Source organism: Nanorana parkeri, unplaced genomic scaffold (genome assembly GCF_000935625.1).
Source record: "Nanorana parkeri isolate BGI_ZX_2015 unplaced genomic scaffold, ASM93562v1 scaffold4, whole genome shotgun sequence".
In the NCBI taxonomy this organism is placed as follows: domain Eukaryota; kingdom Metazoa; phylum Chordata; class Amphibia; order Anura; family Dicroglossidae; genus Nanorana; species Nanorana parkeri.
This window is the reverse complement of record NW_017306272.1, coordinates 1,397,428-1,416,174: the sequence shown is the minus strand read 5'-3', so window position 1 is coordinate 1,416,174 and position 18,747 is coordinate 1,397,428. Positions and strand designations below refer to the sequence as shown.

Sequence of the window (18,747 nt, the reverse complement as noted above, 5' to 3'; positions counted from 1 at the left end):
TTGCATTGGATAATTACTGCAGTGATTCATATGTTTAATCAACAAATGAGGTCAACTGCCTACCTGAATGTACTGAATGACCAGGTTTTTCCATCAATGGATTTTTTCTTCCCTGATGGCGCAGGCATATTAAAAGATAAGAATGCCAGGATTAATGGGGCTCAAATTGTGAAAGAGTCGTTGAGGGAGCATGATATGATAATGATAATCATTTTCACACATGGATTGGCCCCCACAGAGTCCAGATCTTAACCCATTTGAAAAACATTGGGATATGCAGGAGAAAAATGAAAATGTTATGCAGCGATCCAACTCTCCCATCATCACTACAAGATCCTGGTGAAAAATTAATGCAACTCTGGACGGAAATAAATGTTGTGACAAGCTTATCGAAATGATGCCATGGCAAATGTGTGCCGTAATCATAGCTAAAGGCAGTCCAACAAATTCTTAGAGCGTTTTTTTTGGCCAGGCAGTTCATAAAACAATATTAGTGGTCTGCTAGGATGCTATAGGCAAGGTCCGATCTCACCAGATGTACAATGGCCTAACCTGTGTGAATAGCAGGTCATTGTAGGCTAACCTAGGAGATGATAACAAATGGTTCTGATCATAGATACAGCATGCAATGGCACACAGAGATTTTCTGACTAATTTAAAGAGCAATCATGCAACGGCAGCTTCCCCCCGATGCTGCTCCCACAATGTGCACTCAGATGTGTGTATGTGGATGCGTGGATGTAGAGTTCCTCCCATTGGCTTGTAGAGAATGATGGCCAGCCCACAGCAGACACATCGACCTGGCAAGGATAATCAAACGCGCTGCATGCAGGCTGCTCAGTCCATCAGTAGGAACACCGAACAAGTTATCTACTTTTAATTAGGGAGCACAGGGCTGCCTGTTGCCAGTTTAAATGTATATAATGTTTTTAGCTTCTAGTAATATAATTACATAGGGTCATAGCCCAGATTTCTATTCATAAAAGCTCCCTTTTAGATATTTGTGCAAATCCTACCTAACAATTATAGAGGCTTTATAGGAAAACAGCAAGTACAATAAAGGTGCCTACAGACATCTGCCAGACATTTTTTTGTTTAAACTCCACTCACATGACTGCTCTTGCCAATCTCAGGAAAAAACTAAATTGATCATCCAGAAAAACCCAACCCAGCCGCTTGACTGTAAAAAAGCTTTGGAAGGGACGTCTGGTAGGGTTAGGAAGGACTAAAAGACCTTTTATTAATTAATAATATAACCATTGGTATTGGTGCCAATATTGGGCATTTTCATGAGTACGAGTATGCCCTGATGCTAAGCGCCAATACCAGCACTTTAAATTTGTTAATGGATTCGGCTGCCATACGGTCCCACACTTGCCATCGAGAGATCTGCCACCCGCACTGCCATGGGGAGACCTGCCACCAGCACAGCCCTGGGGATAATTGCCGACTGCACCCACCTGAACAGCCCTGGTGAGACACTGCATACTGGTGAGACATTGCATACTGGTGAGACCACGCAATGCTGGTGAGACTGCGCACACAGCCCTGGTGAGACTGTGCACGCAGCCCGGGTGAGAACCTGCACTTCCTCCTGAGATGGCGGCATAGCACTAGTGAGCAACACAGAATATGTAGCTTCATATTATTCTGCATTGCTGTATAATGTATTGCTGGGATTTGTAGTCCTCTATAGCTGCTGGTATTCTGCATTGCTGTATAATGGATTGCTGAGATTTGTAGTCCCTCTACAGCCTGGAGTCAGTGGCAGAACTACAATGGGTGCAGCTGCAACTGAGCCCTGGCACTTCACAACTGTCCTAAAATTATTAGCCTGTATTGTTTTATGGAACAAAAAAAAGGTATCAGTAACTTGTATCGGCGAGTACTTGGGGAAAAATATCGGTACTTGGTCTTGAAAAAAATGGTATCGGTGCATCCCTTGCTATATCTGTAGGAAACTTAAACTAACTGTAAACTCGATCACTAATAAGCTTTAAAGCTAAACTCCAGGCCCAGCCCCCATTATCAGTGGGTTACTCTAACAAAGAAAAAACTAATCTAAAAGCCCCTTTTTACTACATACATGTGTAGTCACACATCTTGCCAGGTCCCACGACTTCCTCCCTGCAAAGGTGCAAGGTCTGAGTGATGTGAACAAATACCATTGTCTGTGCAGTGGGAGGGTCCTCTCAGCATATAGAAGACTACCACACTGTGATGACATAATAAAGAGTTGAACAGTTGTCATGGGCCTAGACTGCATAGCTGGATCCATGGTTGATCGTCTGTTTGGAACTCTGATGGCAGACTTGGGTGAGTATAAAAAAGGATTCAGAAGGTATTATTTTAATAACTGATCAATGGGTGAGAGGAAGAAATGAAAGGTGGGAGATCTTTGCTTAGGGATGACATTTATCAAATTAATGCAATTGTAATATTTTTACACTGGTAGCTTTCAGTAAAATAATACCGGGTGATCATGATTTTCTGATGGATACAAGTGACCATTTCAACCCACTTCAATCAGACATGGTCCACTGTTGTCCTTATCAGGAAGCCCACCCTAGAAATTGCTTTGTGTCTTCTCTGGAGTGCATTCTTTTAGACAAGCAGTGGCTGCAAAGAGCTGGAAGAGATCAGCAGAACCGAGATGCAACAAAGGGTTAAAAAAATGGCACTTATTTATTATACACAGTGCTTTAGCAAACTATATGCCATTCAGTTCGGGTTTACATTTCCTTTAATGGCACCGATTGTCATCTTTGCAGATGGCGCTGTAGTAGGACTTATGTATTTTATTAATAATTACATATATTAATTTAAGCATGAAATAAGATGGTGTAAGTACATTCTTATTTTAATAGAAATACAAATGTTTTTCTAGACCTGAAGTCGAGAAGTTTAACGTTTTTTTCAATACCATCTGCGCCACATTAAGAGATCTTGTCTAAACACGTGCCACATATTACATGCAGGCTGCATATCTGATCTGGCAACAATTGCTGACACAAAACATGGAAAAGGAAGTGAGAAGGCCAACCGCTGAATACTTTGGGCAGCCCATTAAAATATTTGTCTGCTAAATACAAGCATGCTGTTACAGATTGGAGTACAAAGAGATGTCAGACAATACGGGATACAAACATAAAACACATTGTATAATTAGGTTTAAAGAATTCATTCACAAAGTTACTAGTGTATTCTGAAATGTACAATATTCTTATCTATTGTTTATAGGGGTTTGTTTCACAAAGAAATGTTTTTTCTTATTATTTCAGTGTACTCATTCATGACTGTGTTGTAATTCCCAGCCAACCAATCAGATCTGATATCTTATTCCTTACTGAAGAATACTACCAGTAATACCACATCCTGTATAAATCTGAATTGTACTGTATAGTTTGTGCTCATAGACACAAAGGTTTTATCGCTTCTTCAGATGTAGTTTAATGCTCACACATCATTCAGAACAGCCTCCTTCTCCCTAATAGTGACAACAGTTTTTAAAGGAATACATTACTTCTGTAAACAAAAAATCATTTAACAATACAATTGTTATACAAGCAATTCCGTAATTTACCTTGACCTTGGTGAGCAAATTATGATCTTTTAAAATCTATCACAAAAAGAATTTCTCTTGCTAGCAACCACGACAACTGTGCCTTTATATTTCTGTACATTGTTTTTGGAATTCTCACTCCTTTAGCCAAATGCATTCATAGAGTGACACATGTAAATGGATGCAAGGCCTGCAGCATTTCTTATTAGTACACTAAGGTGATCAGATGGTTATATTGAAGGCAAGCCCTCCCACTTTGCAGTTAGTGTTAGAAAGTGCTGCCAAGGTCTCGATCATTGTCTGCAAGAATCTGCGATAGAAATAGTTAAAATCCTTGTATGGTTCATCTGGAGGGAATTGTTCTTTTTTTCTCATCAATTCAGGGCAAGTTAACAGCTTTTCTAGATATCCCTCCCCTCTGCCACTGATATTTCATTTGCTCCCATATCACCTGGTTCTCCCACTGGAGCTCCCTTCAAAAGCCCTGTTTAAGGCCCTGGTCAGTGCCTGGTCAGAATCCTTACATTATGATATCGATTGGGTATGGCGGTTAAATGCTCAAGTACCCAGTGCTGCATTGTGGGAGAAGCGTCAAGAATCTCTTACTCAAAGTACTGGGAATCATATGGGGCTTTATCAGGTAAGCACTGGGAAAGTGAAGTATCAGAAGAAGAGGGAGGTGAGTCAACCACAACACCTGTTATAATATATACATTTTGAAAGAGGAGTCAACACCGCAACATATCTTGGTGAACCCCTATTTGTTTATGCCTGCTGAAATTCATTACAAAATCAAAAATGTAAGATGTCTGATGACTGGTTGGTATGAGTTCCTACCCACTGCCCTTTGCATTATACTGTAGTATGGGTAGTCTACAAATAATGTTATATTTTAATAATGGTTATTGGCCAACAGTCACCTTATATCTCTGTGCTCCAACATTGGGATCTATCGAACAGGAAAGCTCAGAAACTCCCACCACATAAACTTCTGGGTTTTATCTGTATTTTATATTATAGCAAAAGTAGCACAAAAAAAATAGACCGTAAGGTTTCATTCCTCTTGCCACCTGCTACATAGGTTCTGCCTCCTAATAAGGGGTCAGAACCTGTGTAATGGCATGTTGGGTAGGTTCACCCTAAAGGAGAATAAATCAATATTTTTTTGTTATCCTATATTTGTCATTATAACTGATAATACATTTAATACTAAAGTTTGATAAATCTAATCTAGGCTTTTAGGTTTTCTTTTTAAAGATCGTCTCTGCAATCTCCTTTCCTCTTAATACCTTGAATCTTCTCTATTTCTTAATGAAGTTCAGATTAGATAAGAGGATGACTTCTTGAAAAAAGAGGGGGAAAAGCTACAGGAATTACAGAAATAACACATGACAAGCAAACATTTGTCTCATATAAATTGTATCTTTTTACAGCCATGGAATTCCACGAGAATCTCAACTCCATCGGGGCTAAAGAAGGTTTGAAAGAGAGGAAGATGATTAAAGCTGTGGAGAGCTTTACATGGAATATAACTATACTAAAGGTAGATATCAGCTTGTAAATGTGCCACATCATTCTTGTACTCACAACTGTATGCCCTGCATCCCTGACTAACCATATGGTCCCGAGCTGTGTTCATTATCTAATGTATTACTACTCTGTTCCATTCCTTCTGGCCTCCTTCATTCTTGTAATCATAAAGAGTTCTGGCAAACCCTAATATTAGAAGTAAATGCTTCTTCAATGCTGTTCAGAGAATACAAAATATTATGTTATTTGAATTGAGTTATCAGTTATTTTTCTCCTGCAAATTGGCTTCTTTTTCTGTGTTTAGTTATGTTAATACATAAGATAACATCACAAGTAACACATTATAAAGCCATTATAAACAAAAGCAAATCAAACGTTCTGAAGGTTCTTGTGCTAGTGTTAAGGCAATCCTCTCCAGTTCTTACTGATTCTGTACAATTTGTCCCTTCTCACTGAATATACCTCTAGCTGCCCCCATTCCTTGATTATATTACTAGCTCACCACCTGGCTTCTCCTTTTCCCAGCAGAAATAGTAGCCAGCAACATGCAAGAAGTAGGATGGTAGACACATTTATTGTGACCCATTCAGAATCAGCATCCTTGTTTATTTACAGTATGCTCCCATACAGAGGGCCATAAGATTTGACCCCCACCAAATTTCATAAGTTCACCCTGCACAGAGCTTTTACACTACTCACCTAATGGGCCTTCTTGTTCTTTCGGGCATCTTTAGACAGGCAGTAGTATGTCCACTTCTGCCCAGTTCACTAAAGGGTGTGGCCACTGAGGGGTGTGGTCACTGAGGGGCGCTGTAAAGCTTTCTCGCACAGGGCGCCTAAAGACCTAAGGCCGGCCCTGCAGCCACCAACGCTTTGTCAGTGATTTAGCTTTGCTTTGTTAAAGCTACACTAATGGATTCTTCATAATTGCACATACAGAATTCCACACAAGCCAATTGAATCTATTCCTCACCATAAAGCCAAGCAAGATGTGTTATGGCTATTGTGTGCAAAGCATAGGTGGGATCATAGAAAGGAGAACTCTCATCAAGCATCCTGGAGATTAGTGGAAGGGAAATCAGGTGATCGAACTGACCGAAGTTCATTCAGAACTAAGAAATTTAATTTTACCTTAGGCTTGAAGTCATGATGACGTTCTCAACATCTTCTAAACAGATTAATTTGATCACATAAAATGATTGAGACTGCCTGACATTTTTCCAGTAGTCGACAGTTAATATGAAGCATGTAAGTGAACCCAGGCTAGGTTCAGCAGTTATTTTCTTATTATATACTGGAGATCAGAGTATTGCTGTTTATAGCTTATAAAACCTACTTACTGGCCGTTCAAACATCCAATCTTCTACTTAGTTGAATGTGGACTTGTTGGGCAATACAACAGATTTTTTTTTAATGCGGTTGAATAGTGAACTTCATCTGATCCTATTGTAGATTGCTGATAAAACTTAAGCTATTTGAAGCATACCAAATAAATGATACGGCAAATACAGAACATACCGATCTGTAAGTTGATATTATCTGTTTTGTGCAATTATGGCTTCTTTTTTCACTAGTAATTTACTTTATTATCTTCCCTTCCCTTCTTTTTTCTTTTCTTTTTTTCTTTTAAAGTGTGTTAACCTCAGCAAATTGTAGCAAGCACAGGTGAATGTAGACTGTTAATGGTCAGGTAGCAAAGTGCTCCAGGGAGTATATTTCCACCTAGATTTATAAGATACGCGAGTTAAAATCCAGATAAATAGATTTAGGTATATGATCTGTTCTGTCTGGAGGCATTATATACAGTTTTCTCACCTCTAGTCTTGGGCAGAGCTATACAGAACATGCTGATATTGTGATGTACTGTATGTGTAAAAATGAATCTAGGAAGAAGGTTTTCCTATGTTCCATACAAACACCATGGGTTTTATTATTGGTGGTTTCTTCTCTGCGCTAAATGGATCCTTCTGCTCATCTCTGTCACTGCTGACAGAGTCACTTTAAACAATTTGCATGGCTATCCACTCATCTGCAGGCAGACACACTATTTGGAGACTGGAGAGAAGAACAACTTTAGGGGATTGGTCTTCATGACCACAACCAGACTGTGGGACCGTGAACTAAGGTAAGTTTTGCTCTGTACTAGATTATCTTCTAGTCCCGTGGTTCTCAACTGGTGGGTTGCAACCCCATCTTCAGTGGTTGCCGTGTGCCTTCCACTGCGTTAGGTGAGAGGCTCCTCCCCCTAGTGCAGCACTGTCCGTTCTCGTGCCGAGCAGCAATGGAAAATATGCTGCCTGGCGCTGAGTGTCAGTTGCATGTGGGGTGGACTAGGGTGACGTCGCATTTGTGTGTCCTGGTGACCTGTTGAGACTATTCTGAGTTTTGCACGGCGCCAACCGTGTGATCACCAGAGCACCACCACCATTGGAAGGTTGCAGTCCGTAAGGAGTGCAGGTGGTTCTTGGAAACATTCTGGTTCCAGGCACCTCTACAGAGAGCAAGGGATCTGTACATATGGATGGAGTGCTGTGCGACTTGCATCACGACTTAATGAGCAAGGACAAATGTGGGTCCTGAGCTTACACAGGTTGAGAACCACTGTTCTAGACCCCTGGTGCTTAGCCTGGCACCTAGTGGCCACATGCTGTCTATTGGCATCTATTTTGCAGACAGGGCTCTGCAAAATATTCCTGTCAAATTGACAGGAGTCAATTTTTTCCTTAAGGTTCTTATTCAGACCAGTGAACGAAAACGACAATTCTTTTAAGACAGGGTTCTTGATGTTATTTCGACAAGGTTCTCAAGGTTGGTTAAATGGCTTGGTTTATTTATTTCACACTGTTACTTTTTCTATGCTGTCTATCATTTTCCTCATTATTTTCCGCTAGTGTTGTATAATGGATCTTGCTGAAAGAGATATAAAATGTGGAACAAGTAATTGTTATGGGGCTAGAGGTAACACAAATGTGAAAGCATTGATTTGTAAAAGGGCTGTAATAGCAGTAATCTTCAGCAGATTCATGATTGAGTTTAATCTGAAGATCTCCTAAAAAAAACTTAATCTGATGACATAAAAATACCTTGCACTGCCTAACATTTTTCTCAAGTAATCAGTAATTAGTATGCAGCATGTAAGTGATCCCAGGCTAGGTTCAGCAGTTTAACCACTTCTTCTTTTCCTATTATATACTTGATGGACATCAGAGTATTGCTGTTTTAAAGGAGAACTATGGGGTGAGTGAATTACACTCATCCCCATAGTTAGAGCCGACGTGTGACATTGTAACTGTCACACTTCGGCTCTATTGATCAAGAAGTGAGCGAAAATAGACTGTTGCTTGCTCACTTCCCGATTATCTCCCTGCAGAGAGCAGTGACTGTCAGTCTCTGCTCCCCACAGGGATGCCCCGCTCCTCTCTCCGATCCCCCAGCACTGACTGGAGGGACGGATGGGAGAGGGGGCGGGCATAGCTGGCTCTGCCTCTAAATTGACAGCTGGTTCTGCCTATTAGCCAGTGGGGTCGTCCTGGCTGCGGTGCTCTCAGCATATAGTGGGCAATAGCCCACTATATACTAAGTTGTGGGTCACGGGATGACACAGTATATGTCCTCCCATGACTCTAAAGAGAACTATGGGAAACAAAAAGGTTACCCCATAGTTCTCTTTTTTTAACCACTTGAAGACCAGGTGAATACACCCCCTTCCTGGCCAGGCCATTTTTCACTATCCAGCGCTACGGTACTTTGACTGACATTTATTCCGTCATGCGATGCTGTACTGAAATTAATTTTATACCATTTTTGGGGACCCATAGAGCTTTCCTTTGGTGGTATTTAATCACTGCTGGGGTTTTAATTTTTTACTATATAATGAAAAAAGAACCGAAAATTTCGAAAAAAAACTGTTCCCTACGTTATGTTAAAAAATGTTTATTCTTACCCATATTTTTGGTAAAACATAAAAGACGGGGTCATGTCGAGTAAATAGACACCAAACATGTCAAGCTTTAAAATTGCGGGCTCCTGCGAAATCGCAATAAAATATTATACCCAAAATTGGCCAAAGGCGACGCTTTAAAAGCTTTTACTGCTAATTAATTTAGTGTTATCAGTGAAAAATGGCCCTAACATTATTGCCCTCTGTCGTTCGCAGTGATATGCAACATATGTGGCGTAATGGGCGCAATCGTTTTCGCATGTATGCGCACCCTACGCATGTTTGCACTCATGTGTATGGGGCTGGGACTTTTAAAAAAAAGTATTTCTTTTTAATTTTTTTACTTTAATTTCTGGGGGGGGGGGACTTTAATTTTTTTTCCACTTAACTTTATTATTATCACATCACAGCACTAAGAAGTCCCCTATGTGATAGCAAAGAGGATGCGACAGGACTTCTTTATGGAGACATCAGGGGACCCCTAATGTCACCTGGGGTCCCCAAACAAACTGATGAAGCAGAGATCTGCTTCACTAGCTTCTCTGGAGGTTCTGTAGCCGGAGAATGACAGCAGAATGGAGAAGTGATTTAATATACATTCTGACAATGGAGAGGAGCTCGGAGGGAGCGCGTGTACTGATCTCCCTCTGATCTCCTGTCACAAAGTTGTTGTGCTGGCCCCAGCCCCTCCCCGGGCACAGCGGAGCCTGGGACCAGCGCTGTGGGGGGGTTTCGGGCATGGGTGCACCGATCGGCATCTCGTACAAGCGATCTATCGGCTCTATAGCCGGCAGATCGCTTGTATGTAAACAGGCATGGCTGCCTGTTTTTAAATTTTGACAGTTTCCTGCTTGCGTGCCGTGCGGCACGCACAAGTGGGCGGGGTTAACAGGCTGTCTTTAGATGGCCTGTTACATTCAGGAAGCTTCTGGCCGGCTGTTTAATTACAACGGCCGGCCGGGAAGCAGTTAAGCTTGTAAAACCTGCTTTTTGGCGGTTCAAAGATTCAATCCTATACTTAACTTAATATGGACTTCTATGGCAATTTAACAGGGTTTTTTATTTTTTATTTAATGCGGTTCAGTGAACTCCATCTGATCCTGTTGTATTTGCTGATACAGCTTCAGCTATTTAAAGCAAACCAAATAAAATAGATAGCAAATACAGTACATACCGATCTGTATGTTGATATTATCTCTTTTCATCTGTTTTCCTGAATACGCTGAATGAGGTTTTTTCTTCCCTGATGGCACAGACATATTCGAAGATGACAATGCCAGGATTTATCAGGCTTAAATTAGGAGTGGTTCAGGGAGCATCAGACATCATTTTCACACATGGATTGTCCAGCACAGAGTCCAGACCTTAACCCCATTGAGAATCTTTGGTGTGCTGGAGAAGACTTTACATAGTGGTCCAACTCTCCCATCATCACTAGAGGATATTGGTAAAAAAATAATGCAACTCTGGATGGAAATAAATGTTGTGACATTGCTTAAGCTTATCAAAACAATGCCACAGTGAATACGTGCCATAATCAAAGCTAAAGGCTATACAACTAAATATGAGAATGTGTGACTTTTTTTTTTTCAGCCAGGCAGCGTATGTGTAAATGAGAATCTAGTAAGAATCTATTCTACTGTTCAGTACAGACACCATGGATTATAGCATTTTATAAGTGTTACCTCCCAATGCTGTGCCCACTACTCAGCATTGTCTCAGAGCTATCTATGGGGATGTTTCTGAAAATAGAGCCTTTGTAGAGAAGGCAGCATACTGGTACCTTGAGCCAGCCACTAAGGATTCAGGTTTCTAGACAGGAGGAACAATGGATTCCAAGGTTTGTCCTTTAAAAAAGTATCTGTAGACAAATGTTTTGAAAATCACCAGTGATGGAAAATCCAACATTTTTAATTCCTTATCAGATCAAAAGGTGAGGGAACATTTTCCAACGGTGACACCTCTCCCAGTGACAACCATCTAAGAGGGTAGTCGATTTAGAGAGACTTTGTCTCACTTTGCATTGTTTCTCTTGGTAAAACCGCTTCAGGATGCGGACGTTTATAAACGGCCACCCGCCTGAAGTGGGTTCAAATACCTCTGAAAAGGTGGAAATGGGCTTTAAGGTTCTTTTTCAGACCAGTGAAGAAAAATTAATTTTTAGATTGGGTTCTATTTATTAAATGGCTTGGTTTATTTCTTTTACACTGTTACTTTTTTCTATGCTGTCCATGTTTTTTTTTCCTCTTGATATTTTATGATGGCTCTTGCTGAAAGTATACCTCAACTTTTTGAGATGAAAAAGGACACCTTCCAGTACAATATTTTTAGGCAATAGACACACCCCTATCATGACCCCAGTTATGCAGACCATTAGGAATTTATATACCAAAAAAGAATTGGTTAAACTCAGAATTGCCTTTTTTATACCTTTACTTTATTCTGGCTTTTAGAAATGGCAAAGAAGATAATTAAGAGATAAGATGAAGGTTTTAGTGCAGAATAAGACTTTTGATAGGTAAAAAGAATATTTCCATAGATATCTGTACATTTGTCTGAAAGAGGGACAACTGAGAGGGAGAGAGGGATTGGGTCCCAAATGAGGGACTGTCCCTCCAAATGAGGGAAAGTTGGGGGGTAGATGAGAGAGGTATCAAGGGAGAAATACAACATTTATGAGGAGGCTCTAGGGAGAACAAATGTGGAAGCATTGATTTGTAAAGGGGTTGTAATAGCAGTGATCTCTAGCAGTCTAATGTAAAGCGTCTCCAGGCTATGACTTCCTTGAAGCATGTCCCCCAGTCTCCAACAGCTCCTGTAGCATGCCTGCACTCTCTTACCATCTTTTGTAAAATTTCTAGTCTTTAGCCATCTCTTGTTGCATATCTACATTCTGGAAATAATGTGTAAGTAATAAAGTAATTTTTCTATGTCCAAAATTAGGCTTTAAAGGTTGATTTCATAAAAACCAATTACTTGTGTGAATTTTACATTTTGATGAGAAGATTATCATGAGGTAAAATAATGAGCAGCTTTGTAAATTGGCATAATATACTACATTACAATGGGATGTAAAATCCCATGCTCACCTCCAGGACTTCTCCACATTGTCTCTTATCCTCTTGAACTCCCTACCACAATATGTGCACTTATCTCCTACTCTGTACACCTTTAGGCAATCCTTGAAAACTCATCTCTTTAGGGAAGCCTATCCCACCTCAACATAATAACTGTACTTTTAGTTCTTCCACTAACTCCATCTACACAATTATTACCTTTTATATCACTTGCCCCCCTACTAGATTGTAAGCTCTCACGAGCAGGGCCCCCCTAACTCTATTGTACTGAAATTGTATTGTAACTGTACTGTTTCCCTCCATTTTGTAAAGCGCTGTGCAAACTGTTGGCGCTATATAAATCCTGTATTATAATAATAATGCATCCTACATTGGTACGTCTGTTTTCTGTAGCCTGACAAAATCAATTGCATTGTTATTACTTTCTTAGAATTTCTAGTATTTCCTCTTATTTTGTTTTCCTGCAAATAGCAGTAACAGTGGCATAATTCACGAAAGAACAAGAAAACAAGAATAGATTTCTGAACCTCGCAGGGTTCCAGTGTAGAGTGAAATGTCAATTACATGCCTCGGTAAGGTCTTTCACCAAGTCTTCTTTGAATTAAAGCATGTCTGTTTTTCTGGTTTAATTGGAGCTGAGGCATCCTAACTAGCTGACATAAAAGCATACAGCAGATACTACAAGGGGTCTCCAATGTGTCGTTTGACATGGCTGACAATAAGCGGAAGGAGGTCACTATATGGCACCCTACTGCATTTGATCTAGCAGAGCCCTGTGTCACAATGTGCACCAGTAATACTGTAATTATTGTTTATAATAAAAAAGACCAATTACACCTCTCTTATTCTTGTACAGTATTCCAAGAAGGAAAAAAAAAAACAAGCTAAAGCTGAACTCGAAAATTGGCTTTCAGTAATCACTTACATGACATGGGGGGTCAGCTCTCTGAGCTAGTCAAAGCTCTACTGCTTTGATCAGCCAAACATTGTGAATATCCTTACAGGAGAGACAACAGAGGAAACACTGTTCTTTGTCCAAACAGATTGCTGGTTGGAGTCCTGGACCGGGCTGTAGTTGTACTTGTATGTAATATTTCCATTTTTGTAGGGCACATTCATTAGTGGAATATTGCCAGTGCAGTTATATTGTTCTAATCACTGGGTATACTCAGGTAATCAGGCACTGTGATCTGACCCCTTCCCACCTGAAAGGCTCAGTTGGTCACTCAAACACAGACTGTTGGTGGATGGAGAAATCGAATTTTCAGCACACAGACTGAAGGAAAAATATCTACTTGTATATGGCCAGCTTTGGCCTTGCTTTGCTATACTTGGGCATCTATGTTTCCCAATCCCAAATACATACATTTCAACCCTACCAATTTTCTCTGCTCAATTCTAGTTCATGTTCCCTCACAGGAGTGATTATGTTGAATTATTACATCTCCAAAGTTAGTTAAAACCATAGCAGGGCTTAAAACTGGAAAATTCTATTCATACCTGGAATTTTCCTTTCCTGACATGTTCCATGGCAGCATACAAATGGGTTAATCCCCACCTCCTCCAATCTGATAGGACCATTAACTCATAAATCTAGAGATCGCATATGCCCTAACTAGTACTCTGACGGGGGGGATGCTATGCTGCCATGGAACATGTCGGGAAAGGAAAATTCCAAGTAATTTATGGATAGAAATTTCCAGTTTTCCTGACCGCTCCATGTCCGCATACGAATGGGAAATAACTCCCAAACACAGGGAGGGATGGTTTCTGGAGAAACTCCTTGCTGCTGCCCAAGAGGTCAACATGCTGTGAGTAGAATGAGCTGTCACACCTTGCAGAATTACCAACACCTTAGTTATGTAAGCTAACGTTATCGGCTTCGCCATCCAGGATGTGATGACTCTGCTTGATGCCTTCTTTCCTTTCCTAGCTCCCCCTGGAATGAAGAGATGACTTGCATGACACACCGCAGCCCCCACTAACACAGACAAACCAAAATGTCCAATTAGAGAACGCACAGCCTTATCAGCCATTAAAGTCAGACTCGTTTTTAATTGACTCAATCAAGCAATTGACTGATCGATCTATTTAATTTATTCATTATTTATTCATTAATTACTCATGAATTATTCTTTTTATTCATTCATAACTATTTATGATTGGTATACCGATTTTTAATTCATTTTAAATCCTTTTAACAAAACACAGCACAATACAACACACTCGCAGAACTGAATCCCCCCGGTTCTCTTATATTATGTCATGTTATAAGAACCCCCCGATCTGTATTGACGAATCCATTGAGAATAACCCACATAGAATAAACGTATGCAGCTCCCTTTCTCCCTGTCAGCTATAAAACATAAACACTTTTCCGCGGCTTCATGCCCCACACACTGTCCGTCCCGGCAACCTTTTTCACCTGTCATTTTTTAAAACCAGCGGATCGCCGCCAAATTAATTTCAGCCATCCCCCACACATCATTGTTCATGGTCACACAGAAACTTACCCCCCACCACACACTAACATTCATCTCACTGTTTACACTCCCACAACAAATATTCTCTGTCAGAGCAATCAGTACCAACTGACACAGTGGCCCTCTGCAGGAGAGTCCGTCCATGTGACTCCGCCCACCTGTCAGTTTTCTAAACCCGGCGGCCCTCCGCTGAAAGAATTCCCGTTACCCTTCGCACATCGAGTTCCATAGCCACACAAGAAAGCCTTCCATAATCCCACATACTTAGAATATTCATGTACATATACACACATGTTCATAGATGTCCGCCCAAGTTTTCAGGACACCGTGACACAGCCGTTTAGCACAGCGGATTCCCTTCACGTTACTCCGCCCACCGGTCTTTTAAACCCGGCGAATCTCCGCCAATGTTGCTCACACTTGAGCTTGAAAAAGAGGATCACCTCGAAACGCGTCGCTCCTCTATCACTGTCCTATCCCAGCCCTCGGTCCCTTTCACTCAGTCACGTCCTAAGAACACTGCCATCAAGACCATAGACAGCTTCTTCACCAGTCCCCGGGCACATACAGCATCCAGTCCACATTGATTCCTCCTTCATCCATCCCTCCACCTGCTGGGAGACACCGAATACATCTCGCACTGCCCACACTCCAAAAGGGCCCTCCAAAACAGGACCTCGTCTCCAAAGTAAGTCCTTCACCTTTTGTGATTTGATTAATTTTTGTTTTTTCACACACAGACACTGGCTGTCCCTATACCCCCCCACATTCCCAGGATTTGCGCTCTAATTTTCCCCCTTCTTTCCCAATCCTGAAACTCTCCTGCCCGAAGGTGATTCCCACTAAAAAGGCTGTCTTTAAACTTGTGCACCACAGGGATAAACCCTTCCTCGAAGACGTCTGAGGCTAGAAAATCCAGAGGTAGAGGTAGATCTCAGGTAAAAGCAGAGTTCTCGCTGGCCTCAATCTTAGAACAGTTTTAAAGAACTGGATGACCAGCCCATCCGAGGCCCACCAGACTTTGGTGAAGGCAGAAATCGCTGAGACCTGCCCCTTTTAATGTATTTAGGCTGAGGCACATATCCAGGCCTTTCTGAAGGAAGTCCAGCAAGTTGTGCACTTCGGGTTCTGTTGACACAGTCTTCACTGATGCAGATGGTTGCCATACCCCATTATAGGTGTTGTTAGGCTACTCTTTCTCAAATTCAGCAAGGTGGTTATAACCTCCTCTGAACACCCTGTCCTTCTGAACCTTTGCCTTTTCAATATCTAAGCCTTTAAGCACAGCTTCTCCAGGGCTTGATGTACTATGGGGCCTTGTGATAACAGGTTTGGGACCACCGGCAGGGATAAGGTATCCTTTATGCTCAATTCCAACAACAGGGGTACCATGGCCTCCTGAGCCAGTTGGGAATTACCACCAATACTTTGATATTCACCAGCCACAATCTGTTCAAGAATTTGAATATCATCAGGCTTGGAAGAAAAGCATATGACGTCTGAAATGGCCATTCTGACGTAAGTGCATCTGTCCCTACTGCCTGTTGACAAGAGGTCCTGGAAAAAACACTTGACTCTTGGTGTTGACAGAGGATGTAAACAGATACACATGTGGAAGGAATGACCACTTTGTCAACTTCCCAAACACTTCCGGAAGTAGTGACCATTTGTTGTTGTCCAGATGTGTTCTCGATAAATAGTCTGCCTGGACATTGTCCCGGCCCGGAATGTACATCGCTGAAATATTCAGAAGGTTGGATTGTACCCAAGTCATGATTGGTTCCTCTTCCCTTAATAATGACCGACTGCGTGTGGCCCCTTGTTTTTTTAAGGAATCCCGCTGCGGTGGTATTGTCCATCCGTAGCATGACCGACTTCCCTTAAAGAAGACTTTGAAAGGCTAAAAGTGTTTCAAATGCCGCTCTCAGTTCCAAGATGCTAGCGACAATTTTCCCCGAAGGTAAGGACCAGTGTCCCTCTACTGACTTGTCTAAGTCGTGGCAGTGCCGTGGATAGTGCTGCAAGAAACGTTTGTTCCATGAAGAAGACCTTCGCCTAGATGCATTACTGTCTTCTCGTCTATTCCTAGCTTCCTGGTCCCTGCCTCTTGTTCCGATAGGCTGAGACCATGCATGCACAGATGCGGCCCAAGCCACCACTTTCTGTTTCTCGGCGGAAGTGACACAACCAGCCATATAGCGCGTGTGAGTGGAACACGCACAATGCGCTCCACACTCCGCTCGGATCCAGACAGCCACACACACCGACAGCCTCCCCCAATGCTGGGCATTGCACCCCCCCAGTGTACCAATGCCCCGAAGACATGCAGCGGGGCTTTCCCACTCTAGACAATTTAGGTGAGATACCAGGGGGAACTTCATCAAATCGGTGTATCGCCAGATGTTTATCATAACTAGGTAGGGGAGTCCGCAGAAAACCTAAATCCTATCAGGAGGAAAAAAGAGGAACAATGGGGCGTATGAGATCTCTAGATTTATGAGCTAATGGTTCTATCAGATTGGAGAAGATGGGGATGCTGACATGGAGCCGTCAGAAAAGAGTAACTCCAAGCAAGAAATTCAGTGACCTGCTAAAAGCTGTGGATGAAACCAGCAACTGTACTAAAACTGTGCTACAAAATCAGTAGTAATGTAATTATTTGACCCTGTGCTGTGTAGCACTTTCTAGGCAGATTTTGAATCTGATTGGTGGTTGTGATAAGCTTCTTAGTAGTACAGCATGTGTTCTACAGCAGGCTTTCTGTACGTGAGAGGCAGCAAGGATGATGTTCTAGGTTCACCAGATTGCAGATGAAAGGTACTGAGGTGAGCTGGGGCATTACAGCAATGTCTAGATGAAAAACTAAAGTACTCAGCAGACAGGCTGTGCTGCCTGTATACATATCCAGGTGAAATGTTCAGATTCTACATTTCAGAATTTAAAACAGAACTGATAAATGCCAAACGATTTATAATTTTACGGACACACCTGCCTAACACTTTTTGATGTGTTATATTTGTAGATGATTTTCTTCTTTAAGGGGAACTTAATATATTATGAATTTTGGAACTATGACTGCTGGCTTGTTTGTAATTGTGCATGTGTCAGTACTGTCATCTTTATCCTTGCATCTATATTTAGTCACTGACTTGGAACATGAAGGTGTTCTGACCCTTCTCAGTCTGCTTGCTTGTGGTCAGTGACTTAACTAAATAGTCAAGCAACAATAATACAGTCCGCATCAGCAATGGCAGAACCCATATTTCTGTCTAGACAGGTTACCTTTAAATAATTATTGGTAGCTCAGCTGGTGTTTTGTAGTTCTGATCCTTATCTTGGCTTACCATATAAAATATGATTATGTGGAAAAATGTCATTTCTGAGGCATCACTTTCATTTTTTCTGGATGTTATTATGTTGTGTGTTGTGTCAGGTGTGACAATTTGTAAGTCTCAAGCAGCACGGATAGAGAATATATGTCTGTCTATAGATTCTCTAACAAGCTTATGTTTACTACTGAAAGCCTGTTAAGTCATGCACAGATGAACAGATGGTTGATTGGCCCAGAACTGCCAAGAAATGTTATGGGTTTTTTTTATTTATGTGTGTAATTTATGCACACATTTGTTAAACTTGGACTCGGTAAATGCCACAAATGTTATTATTACAGATAATTATGGTAATCCAGAAAATGTGATCCATTTCTTGACCTGGCATAACCAGCGTTTCTTCACAATGCTGCACATTTAATTAATTAACAGGAAGATATCACCATTTATAGATGCTTTCTCAGTGACTGATTATCAGAATGCTTTAGCACCTTTGGAATATGCAAAGAACCCTACTACATCTCCATTAGGGTGCAGCTTCATGGGTCAACATTCTAGGTCTCAACTATGGGCTAAGTTAATATGAACTAGTAAACGTGTGCCTGTTTGCAGGACAGCATGGAATTGTGTAGTCCTAGTGGTACCCAGAGCCATAGCTAGCTCCTTTTACGCCTAAGGAAAAAACGGAAAATTGTGCCCCACAACAGACGTGTGCGATATGTAACGTCATGCGCTCCGCCTCCAGAATGCGCTGGTGGCCAAATCCAAAATAGCATAAAAATGTGTTTTGTTTGACAAAACGAATGAAAACATTTTTGTTTACGTT

General features: G+C 41.3%; 1 protein-coding gene across 1 annotated transcript in view; it reads left to right on the top strand.

Annotated features, from left to right (window-relative positions):
- PLCL2 (phospholipase C like 2) overlaps positions 1-18,747 on the top strand; it is a 174,932-nt gene that overhangs the window by 153,358 nt on the left and 2,827 nt on the right. Inside the window, exon 5 of the mRNA XM_018576309.1 lies at positions 4,996-5,105. Within this exon, the coding sequence (XP_018431811.1) occupies positions 4,996-5,105 (110 nt within the window). The remainder of the gene's footprint in view (positions 1-4,995; positions 5,106-18,747) is intronic.